Genomic DNA, 10,750 nt, shown 5'->3' with positions numbered 1-10,750 from the left:
GCTGCTCGGCTTGTTAAAGGGCAGGTTCAGGGACGATTTGAGCGTCTAAGCAAGCGATAGTTTGGGGACTCATCCTGTCCCTGCTAAATTAGAGAAGCTGAAACACAGAAAACAATTGCGCTGAAGGGTAGTGCAGCTAGTGCGGAGGGTAATTAGCTTTGCCTTGTCTCCGCAAAGCCTGTGAGTGACCCCCACCACAGGGGTTGCTGCAGGAAGCTCTCCGACAAGGAGAGGACATTATGTCACTCCCGTTAACGATCATTTCAACCATCCATCCACCCTTTCTCCTCACAGTGTTTGCCTATGGCGCAACAGGAGCAGGAAAAACCTGCACCATGTTGGGCTCAGAGAAAAGCCCTGGCATCATGTACCTCACCATGGGGGAACTGTACAAAAGGATTGAGGCCAGAAAGGAGGAGAAGATCTGTGAGGTCCTAGTCTCCTACCAGGAGGTACGCGGCAGCTGAGCCCTGTCCCCTCCTGTCTCTGTGTAGGTCGCTGTTGCTAAGATTTGGGGTTGATCCAGACCCTGTAGTGCCACTATCAGGGTACCTGCTGCACTGCCAGTTGTGCCTGGCATCCCCAGGGCAGCCCTAGAGCCCGACTGGAAGCAGGCTTACCCACCCAGCTCGGTAAACTGGTGCTGCTGGTTTCTCCCATCTGGAGTCAGGGAATTCTCTTCCTTGCCATGGTCCCTGTATCAATGAGAACATCCTGGCTGAAAGGGCTTTAGAGGAGCGGTGGCACAGGGACTTGCCAGTAAATCCCTGCCACCAAGCCATCCTCTGCGTTTAGAGTGCTGTCAGCTGTTCTCCGTGCCATGAGGTCCTGGAGGTGACGTTGGAGCCACTGGGTTGTGTGACTCTGGGGGGGTACAAGGCTCCGCTCTCTGTTTGTCAGCAGGGAACCAAACCCTCAGCCTTACATTAAGTTCCCTGCTCCAGGTGTACAATGAACAGATCCATGACCTGCTGGAGCCCAAGGGCCCTCTGGCCATCTGGGAGGATCCCAAGAAAGGAGTTGTGGTTCAGGGTCTGTCCTTCCACCAGGTGGGTATAAGAATGGGCACAAAGCCTGGGCAATGCTGCACCTATACCAGTTCTGAAAGTGGATGTGTGTCCTGGGGTCACAGGCATGAGTGTGTGTGTGAAGATATGGGGGTGCCATCTGCACGGCTCCCGGCTGACAGCAGACGTGACCCCATGCTGAAACAAGGCCTGCAGAGCTGCGGGATGCTGTCAGCCCGAGTTGCCATGGCTGCTTGGTGGCGTGTTGTCTTGGTGCCCGTTTACGGGGTGTGCTGATACCAGCCCTCGACCCGCTCTCTCCCAGCCCATGTCGGCAGAGCAGCTCCTGGAGACGTTGGCTGCTGGCAACAAAACCCGGGTACAGCATCCCACCGATGCCAACGCCGCCTCCTCCCGCTCACACGCCATCCTCCAGGTGAGGGCTGGTGGTTACGATATTGCTTGGGTTTTGTGCTGAAAAGAGGGCTAGGATGCAAGGCTGTGCCAGGACCAGCATTGTGGGGTTCCTGCCCCTGCTGCTGGTGTGCCCCGGGGAAAATCAGAGTGGTTGTGGCCGTGAAAAGTGCTATAGGGCTGGGCAGGCCACTAGCCAGTGCTGCAGCAGGACAGCACATAGTGGTCATGCCGATGGCCACATCCCCCGGACAGCCCTGTACTCCCGGCTTGATGTTACATCTCCCAAGGGCTGAAATTTCACTTTGTGCTTTTGACTTTTGCTGACTTAGCATGTGGGAGCCATACCTAAAACCTGACCCAGAGCAAAGGGGGCTGACTTGCGCATCCCCCCAGATGCTGCAGGCAGGCTGTCACCTCTGCTGTGTCTCCCTTGGTACTGTGTCAGGAATTATGCTCCCCTGGGGGCTCTGTAAATTTGCTCCCTGGTTTCTCAGTGCTCTGCTATATAAAACTTCCAGTTGATTTCAATTCCAGCCAGGCCCTTCCCCAAATTAGCAGGGCTGTCACGGCTGCATGGGGAGACAGAGGGCTCTGACTGTAATTTTAGTCTGAACCTGGTGCCTTGCCCGTTGCTGCTTGCAGGGGTGAAGTCCAGGTGTCTGGATGCTTTTCCAGCCGGCTTCCCAGCTGGGCTTGTCAGTGGGTGCTGGATTCCTGCCTGCTGCAAATCCATTAGCTGTGCTGGAAATCTGCCCTTCCCACTGCCAGCTCTGGCTCCTGGCAGGCAAACTGCAGTCTCATGAGGACACAGGACCAGTCACTGGCCTCCAGCATCTCCATGGCACCTCCAGTCCATGCAGGAGTTGCTCCTGGGGGGCTGAGGGTGTTATAGGGAAGGAAGAGAAGTGTTTGCCTCTCTTGAGAGATCTTTAGGGACGCAGAAGGGGAAGTTATGGAGTGGTACTGCCAGGTGAGTCTCAGTGGCTCTGTTCCTCCTCACCTGCACCAGCTGTGGGAAATGGGCTTGGCACTGAAAGCCCTGGCTGAATGCCTCCCTGGAGGTGCTGCAAGGCTGTGACTGGGGGCTTGCAGCCCCTGTCTGAGGTTTGCTAGCAAAATCCACAATCTAAGTTGGGACTGGGGCTGCCACTGTGCATGAGCCCTTCCCAGGTCGCGACAGAGCTCTGAGTTAGCGTGTTGCCCTTCAGGGACCTGGCCAGCTGTACCCTGCTTAGTCACCACATGTAGGAGATGCTGATTATTTTCTGTAGCTCTGTGACTTCCTGCAAGATCCCTTCTGTGGCTTTGCTACTCATGTCATCACTGAGTTTTTTGGCTTGTCTTCTCAGTGTGCCAGGTTCCTGTTGTCTTCCTGCCTGATCTCACAGCCCACAGGATCCACTTTGCCATCCTGTTATAAACATCAAAACCTTGCCCCGCTGGTGATGCTGCCTCCAGCCAGCAACCACCCCACATGTCTTGTCGAGCTGCAGCCTCACCAACCTCTGTTCTTGCAGATCTGTGTGAAGCAGTGGGATCGCATTTGCGGCCTCACTCAGGATTTTCAAGTGGACAGGATGAGCTTGGTCGACCTGGCAGGCTCAGAGCGATCTTCAGTCACCGACACCAAGGGAAAGTGGCTCTGGGAGGGCACCAACATCAACCGCTCACTGCTGGCCCTCATCAATTTCATCAATGCATTGGCTGATGGAAAGGTAATATTGTTCCTCCTGTGGCCTTGCCAGGCTCTGGCTCTCTGGAATGGGTGAATGTGAGTGGTGTCCTTAAGTGGTGGTCCTGCCAGTGTGGTGGGGACAGCAGCCTGGGCTGGGCTCTGAGAGGTGCTATGGGATGAGTGTGGCTGTTCCCTTGTGGCACAGGATTCAGAGCTGAGTGCCCAAGGGACAAAAGCTGAGCAGACCCTTGATCTCCTGGTACAGAGCAAGAAAACCCACATCCCGTACCGGAACAGCAAGCTCACGCGCTTGCTGAAGGACTCCATTGGTGGCACCTGCCGTACCATCACGATCACCGCTGTGAGTCCCTGCGTGCTGGCTTATGAGGACACCTACAACACACTCAAGTATGCCAGCCGGGCCAGGGACATCAAGCAGTCGGTGAGAATCTCATGTTGTGGTGGTGATCTGTGTGTTTGGGAGCTTCTGGGGATGGGTGGGCAGGAGCCTGGTGCGTAGTGGTGTAGGTTAGTGGGTGCCTTCCTTATCCAGCTTGAGTTTTCCAGCCCTGGGGGTGTTGCTCGGGGCAGAAAGCAGCCGATGAAGCTGCAGACAGCGGGTGCCTGGTCTTCTGCTAAAGCCTCTCAGCCCAGAGCCCAAAATGACTTGTGACTGCAGCAGCATGTCCCTGAGCACAGGTCATGTCCACCGTAGCCACCTTGGGGCTCTCTGGGGACCCTGGAGTGTGGAGGAGGCTGAGTAGCTGCCCTGCTCCAATGTCAGGAGAGGGGTATGTGCTGCCCCAGTGCTGCTTTAACCTCTGCCTCATCCCTGTCTCTGCAGCTGAGGAGCAATGTGCTCAGCATAGACTCCCACATCAGTAAATACGCCGCGACCTGTAAGCAGCTGCAAGCAGAGGTGAGACGCTGGTGGGAGAGCAGGGCTCTGTCTTTAGCTGTGATTTGCTTGGGGTGCAGGCCTCTGAGTTCCTGGGGGTCATGAAACTATCGGAGCAACAGACAGTTCTTCCTTGCAGGTGGCAGACCTGCAGGCAAAGCTTCGTGCCTATAAGGATGCTGCCCGGGAGGCAGAGGACCAGGCACCAGCACCACAGGCTTCCCTCAGCTCAAGCCCAGCAAGGCTGTCCAGGTGAGGCTGGTGGGGAGGAAGGACAGAGCTTGGTGTGACCTCCTGGTGTCCCCTGTGTCAAGGAGCCCACAGGGTTTTCATGGGTTGGTTTATACGGCAGCAGGCCGGCTGGCAACAGCTGGGAGTCACCTGTCCCGTAGAGGAAAAAGGATCCTAGGTCAGGAGCTAGCAGGGCTCATTGGGAGAGCTTTAAACTTGAAGGGGGAAGAGAATAAACCCAAGGTCTTTAGAGATGAGCCTGGGGGCAGTATGCCAGGGCTGGAAGGGAGATAGATAGCCCAGCTGAGGTGCATCTACACTAATGCCTGAAGTGTGGGCAACAAACAGAAGGAGCTGGAAGCCATCGTGCAGTAGGAAGACAGCATAGTCACCGTCACAGAAACGTGGTGGGATGACTTGCACAACTGGAATGCTGCAGTGAACGGCTACAAACCCTTCGGAAGGGACAGGCAGGGAAGCAGCAGGGTAGTCAGGGAGTGTTTGGACTGCCTAGAGCTGAATGATGGTGACAGTAGGGTGGAGTGTTCATGGGTAAGAATTAGAGGGAGGGCCAACAAGGTGGATATCCCGGTGAGAGTCTGTTATAGACCACCTGACCAGGATGAAACAGCAGATGAAATATTCTATAAGCAGCTGGAATTCTCACAATTGCTAGCCCTTATTCTTGCGGGGGACTTCAACTTACTAGATGTCCGCTGGAAACATGTGCTTGGGGATATGGTTTAGTGATGGACTTGGCAGTCCTGGGTTAACAGTTGGACTTGATGATCTCAAAGGTCTTTTCCAACCTAAATGACTCTTCTGGCATCTGTAGGCTGGAGGAAGCTGTCCCAAAAGCAGGCTTGGCCCTGGATGATCAGAGGGAGAGTGATGGAGAGGAGCAGCAGGTGAAAGCTGGATGGCCTGTTAAGCTGCAGCTGGAATTGGAGGAGAAAGTGAGAGAAGGGCTGGGCAGCACAGCAGGGCTTGGCATAATGAACAGGGTCCAGAAGAGGCTGGGGGCGCTCAAATAGCCTTGTAGGGTACACTGGGCATACTGGGAGAGGGTAAGAGCTCAGCCAGTCTCTGGGGTCCTGGCTCAGCACGTGCTAGGCTGTGGATTGCTAGCGAAACCTCTTAACTTCCCAGACAAGAGAGAGTTTGGGGGCTAAACGCGGCTTAAATATGGGCTAATTGTAGTCTCAATAAGTAAGGATTTTTGGCTGATTGCTCCAGGCTCCAGAGGAAATGCTTCCGAGCAACCCACCAGACAGATCTCCAGCTGGAACTGAAGAAACCAAGCTGCCTTTTACAGGGGTTGTCTGGCAGCCAGACAGAGATGTGAGCGTCCTCGTGCCCTCCCCACATGCTGCTGCTTCTTGTTTGCCGGTGGAGGACGGGTTGTGCACCCCTTTGTTCCACGTAGCCATCCTAGGGATGGTCTAGATGGAGATGGGACCAGGTCTTTGCTTGCAGATGACTGCCTACCCTGTAAAATAAGGCATTTGGCTCCTGGGGATCGAATCCCATGGGATAATCTCTTCTGGAAATGCCAGCAATGAAGGTTTCCAGGCATAACAACTGTGTGAGCCTTAAGTGCGTGGTGTTAGTCTTAAAATTACCTCTATGAAGTCTTTCCTCCTGCCTCTGCTCCCCCAGGTCCTGCCCTGGCAGGGCTCCCATGGCACCATCTGCTGATGTATCTGCCACAAGCATCTTGGCAGAATGAACCTCTTTAGAAAGGTCTCTTGAGGGAGGCTGGCCTTGATCTGTGCCTGGATCTCTGTCTGCCTCTAGCCAAGCTAATGAGTGTGTGAAGAGCCCAGCAAAAAGTCTGTGGATGCCATTTTGTCCCCTGTATGTTCACCTGTTGGTTACAACTCACAGCTCAGATTCTCCAGTAAGATTTACAGCTTGCGTATCTCACAGCTTCAAATTTTGCCTCTTTCCCTCTGCTAATGGGCTTTGCCCCACACAAGGAGGTGTCTTGGAGGTGATGCTGATGGTGCTGAGGCTCTGGTGCCACCAGCCCAAGCTCACCTGCTAACTGTTTCTTGGTCTGTCTCGGTCCCAGGCTTGTAGCTGCCATCCTGAGCGTTGCCCGAAAGCAATATTCAGTCTTGAAGGCTGCCAGCCTCCTTACTCCTGACATGGTCTCTGAATTTGAGGAACTGGAGCACCTGTCCATCAAGAGGCTGGTGTAAGCCTGGAGCAAGGCACATCTCTGAACAGATCCACAGAAGTCAGCGCAGCCACCTCAGTCCAGAGGGTGCAGCAGGGCTGTAACGGTGAGGATTTGGATTTGAGGCAGTCAGTGCTGTCCCCTCTCCTTTGTCTCAGTGTGCACTGGGGGAGCTGGTGCAGGGGGACAACTCCCAGCCATGGGTACAGGGCAGGGAGATGAGTTTCTCCTGACGTGGCACCCAGTGGGTTATGCCAGGAGCGGCTCCAGCCTCGCTTTGTAGCACGGCCAGCGTCTCCGGCAGCCCGAGGCACGGCAGGGTCCATGAGCAGCTCTTGTCTCCGGGGAGCTCAGCGTGTGTGTGCAAGTCAGCTTAAATGTGAGTGATATTTCTGCACCAGGAGACCAAAGCAGCAGTTTTGATCCTGATTTTTTTCTCATCTTGTTTACTCCTCTGGTACGTTTGCCCGAATCAGCCTGGCTGTAGCCTCCCAGCTGGGAGCCTGTGTCTGTCCAGAGCTGAGCTCTTCTTCCTCATCCTCAGTACCAATGCACGAACCTGATAGCAAAGCTGTGGGTTCTGCAGACCCCGTTGTCTGGGAACACACCAGCCACTGCCACAGGGCACTGGCTTTGGGACCAGCCTGGTGCCTTTAGGCTGACAGGGTGCAGGATTATTTGTGCTAGCTCTTTTCCTCTGGGTTTAATGTGGTTTGATGGAAACACCCGCTGGCAAATGGCTGCTGTAGGGCTTGCTGGGCAGGTCTCTGTGGAGCTGTGATGGGGGTGCAGAGAGGGATGCCCCAGGGTTTGGAGGTGCCTGGGAGCTGCAGACAGGGAGGTGACTTTTTATCTCTGCTCTTCTAGCTGAGATGTCTTTTGCTGTGCCCAGTACCCCTGTGAGGAGTGCCACCCTACAATGCTTGGAGCAGGTTGCTCCGCTCTCCGGTCCCACACCAATGGCTCCCAGCCCGACGAAGAAGAGGAGGAGGTCTGAGATGAACAGTGCTTCCCAAGTGGGAACTCCCCGCAGCCTCAAAACGCAGACGAAACTCCAGCGGAGATGTGGGAAAGAAGCAGAGACTCCAGGGTGACACCAAGCCCAGGCACCCTCTGCCTCAAAGCAGCAGCCCAGGCACCCCCTGTCTCCCCTGGGTCATCGTGTTGCACCCGCGGAACCTCCCTGCTGACAGCCACCAAAAGATGTGTGCCCCTGATGGTGTCAGCTGCCCAAAGCGGCTGCACCCAGCCTGCCCTGCCTGTCCACAACCCGAATGTGACTTTTGATATCTACGAGGACAGCAGCTCACCTGGCGCAGACAAGCCAGTTGCCTTCAACCCATCTGAGTTCTCTGTTTGGGAGAGCGTCCCGAACATTCTAACCAAGCAGAACAGCGTCTTTGTGCCCAAGTAAGTGCTGCCTTTGTTTTGGTGACCCCTTCTCCATGGTCTTGCTGTTTGAGTGAATCCTTTGTGGATCACTGCAGCTCTGCTGAGAAGGGGGACTGGGCAGAAGACACTGCCTGTCCACAGGCTGAGCCAGTGGGCCAAGCTTGTGTGCGGATTGCTTGCAAGATACAAAAGGCACTCCAAGAAAATCTATTCCTCCTTGTCCTTTTCCCTTTGGACATGGGGATGGTTCTGTTCTGGAGCCCTAAGTGCTTGTTGGGAAGCAGGTGGGGCATCGCTTCTCCTCCCAGAGAGGCTGGAGCCAGGGTTGGGACTGCATAGTGTGGAGTTTTTCAGGTTTTCTCTTAACTGCTCATGTTTTGAAGAGGCTCTGGCTTTTGCAGAGCTGCATGGGTTTGTGACCATCCAAAACCAGCGATCAGCATGCACTTGATAATGCAGGACACCCTTAGGTCTCGGCATCTCCTCCTATAGCTGTAGGAAATCATTCCTATGGAGGGTAAACTGGGTGAGCAGAGGTACCAGGGACTGGCCTGATGACCTCTGGGAGCAGCAGTACCTGGTGGTTGCCACCTACTGCGTGGATCTCCTGAGGATTCATCCCTGTTTGAATAATTTTCCCCAACAGCACTGGGCAGGCTTCCTGTGACTTGTGTTGGCCTGGTTGCTTCTGAGCCTCATGGGAGCAAGTAGTCAGGATCCAGCCCTGGCAGTAACACTCTTTTCCTTGGCTACAGAACCTGCATCCCATTGTCTGTCATCAGGGGTTCCTCCATCCCCAAGCCCTCCTCTGTCTCCAGAGTACCCGCACAGAAGCGAAAGAGAGTGGAGAGGTGAGGCATCCACTAGCACCCTGTGCCCCAGAGCACTCTGTGCTGGCAGCTCCTGCCTGTGCTCCCCTCCGGAGCTCGAGCTCCCATCCCTGCCTGCATTTGCTCCACATCTTCTGTGATATCTTGGGATGATGGGGGGGCTCTGCCCTGAGCCTCGGGGGTTTAAAATGGCCTTTTTCTCTTTCACAGCACTGCTTCCCCCTCCCTGGGTGTGCTCCAGAGCCACATCAGCCAACTTCTGAGCAGCAGCCAGAGATCTCGGCAGCCCTCCCACATCCCTGGTGAGACCTTTTCCCCTCTGCACCTGGCCAGGAGCCTGGGGAGCTCCTCTTTCCGTTGCACAAGGCTGTGGGAGCGATCCCTGCCTCGGGGGAGGCAGCGAAGTGGTGCTGTGCTTGCCTCATTCTAGTTCGGGGGGGGTGTGTGTGGGGTGGGGGGTGTGTGTGTGCAGGTTCCTGGGGATCAGGATGTTTGGTGCTGGTGGAAGATGCTGTTGGAGGTTTGCTGCTTCCTGGCTGCAGCCACAACCGCAGGGGAGGGCAGTGGGTGCTCGGAGAGGGGCAGAAAGGAGGAGGGAGCCGGCAGCACTTAGATCTCTGTCAAGAGGGGACCTGGGTTTGCTGCTTTTACTGAGGAGTTGCCTCATCCACTTCTCTTTCCATCCTCAGAACCTCGTTCGAGTGCCATTGCTTGGAAGGGCAGCAAGGAGACCAGTAAAAAGCCTGTGGCTCTTGGCAGTGCCTGCCCTCGTCCCACCCCCCAGCCAGTGGAGCTCTTATGCTGATGGCTCCACCATCCCGGATCCTTCCCAATGTCCAAACCCTGGTGCCAAGCTTCTTCCTTTCTCTGAGAGCTCTATCTCCTCCTTCCTGCAGCCCCATAATGATCCCCTCCAGCCTTTCTCCTAGCCCTAGTCATCCCCTGCTGCCTCCTGCCCAGGCTCCTGGTTGTGTCCCCCGCCTCGACGCGGCCCCGTGTGTTTTTGCAGCAGATGGATTATTGCTGTTCCCTCTCAGCCCCTCTCAAATCTGTGCTAGGGTGTCGAGTACTAACAGATGGGTGATGCTAAGAAATAACATGTGCTTTTAATAAATCCCTTCATTTCAAACGAGAGGGGCGAGGGGAGATGTGTTCCTCTTGCTTTGCGCCTCCCCCTCCTCTGGGGAGCTGGGGTTGGGTAGTGGCTCCCGTCTGAGCAGGCCTGGAAAAGGCCCTTGCTCCTGGGGGTGGGCTCCATCGTGGCTTTCCCCCCCCATCTCCCATCATCATGGGAGCCCTGCGGATGTGCCTGCCCCCTTTGCTCTGCCTGGATGGGGGTCTGGGCTGCTTGCTTAGTGTCCCGGAGGGCAGGCAAGGGGCCTTGGAGGCTGCCTCCCCTCCTTGCTCCTGCCCCCCCTTGACATTGATGGGGGAAACTTTCTGTGCTGTTTCTCCCCTGCTAAAATTTACCCCATTGCTGCTGCCCCTGCCTCCTTGTGCTCCTGGGATCCTCAGTTCAGCTGCCTGTGAGGTCCTGGGGCAGAGAGCTCCAAGCATCCCTACCTGGGGACCACAGCTGTGCCCTGACCCCCCTGGCCCCCTTTCCTGCCATGCCAGGGCACATCTGGGCGCTGACACACCTGGCTGCCTGCACCAGCTGCTGGTGGCCGTCCCTAGAGGTGACCAAGTGTGGCAGTAGCAGGATAAGGATTGTGGACCCAGCTCTGGGCATGCTGCTGTCCCATAGGGACTGGGGTCATTGGCTCCTTCTGTCCTACTTTCCTGCCTGGCCTTTGCCTTCTCAGAGGCTGGAAGCTTCTAATTAAAACTTCCAGCCTGCTCCCAGTTCGTTTGTCTCATTAAGAGGGGGGAGAGCCCAGCTCTGCCTCCTCGCAGCCGCTGGGAGTGACAGCTTTCCATGCTTTGATCCTGGCTGCGTAGGAGCTGGGAGAAAAATCTCTGGGGAGCGGTGTGGGGGCTTGCCGAGGACCCTGAGGCCCCTGCACTCCTGCTGTGTCTCCCTGCCCTGTGAGACCTGTGCACCCCCAGGGGACTTTAGAAAGCCTGTAGGGATGGAGGTTCCCCTGTCACCGTGGGCTGTCATGGGTCCCCAGGGAG

The 10,750-nt window shown here is 55.9% G+C and overlaps 1 protein-coding gene across 1 annotated transcript; it reads left to right on the top strand.

The window, feature by feature from the left end:
- The first annotated feature begins 239 nt into the window (after positions 1 to 239).
- Positions 240 to 9,437, top strand: KIF18B (kinesin family member 18B). The gene is given in 17 exon segments (XM_040617777.1): positions 240 to 452; positions 945 to 1,049; positions 1,333 to 1,443; positions 2,942 to 3,139; positions 3,365 to 3,541; positions 3,944 to 4,018; positions 4,137 to 4,200; positions 4,290 to 4,332; positions 5,064 to 5,213; positions 5,474 to 5,569; positions 6,303 to 6,406; positions 6,409 to 6,516; positions 7,278 to 7,499; positions 7,502 to 7,820; positions 8,558 to 8,653; positions 8,843 to 8,934; positions 9,322 to 9,437. Coding segments are annotated over 17 exon segments (2,289 nt in total).
- The last annotated feature ends 1,313 nt before the right edge of the window (positions 9,438 to 10,750 follow it).

The sequence above is a fragment of the Falco naumanni genome, chromosome 18 (genome assembly GCF_017639655.2).
Source record: "Falco naumanni isolate bFalNau1 chromosome 18, bFalNau1.pat, whole genome shotgun sequence".
Lineage (NCBI taxonomy): Eukaryota > Metazoa > Chordata > Aves > Falconiformes > Falconidae > Falco > Falco naumanni.
The sequence above is the reverse complement of the archived record's forward strand: the minus strand, read 5'-3'. Positions and strand labels throughout refer to the sequence as shown.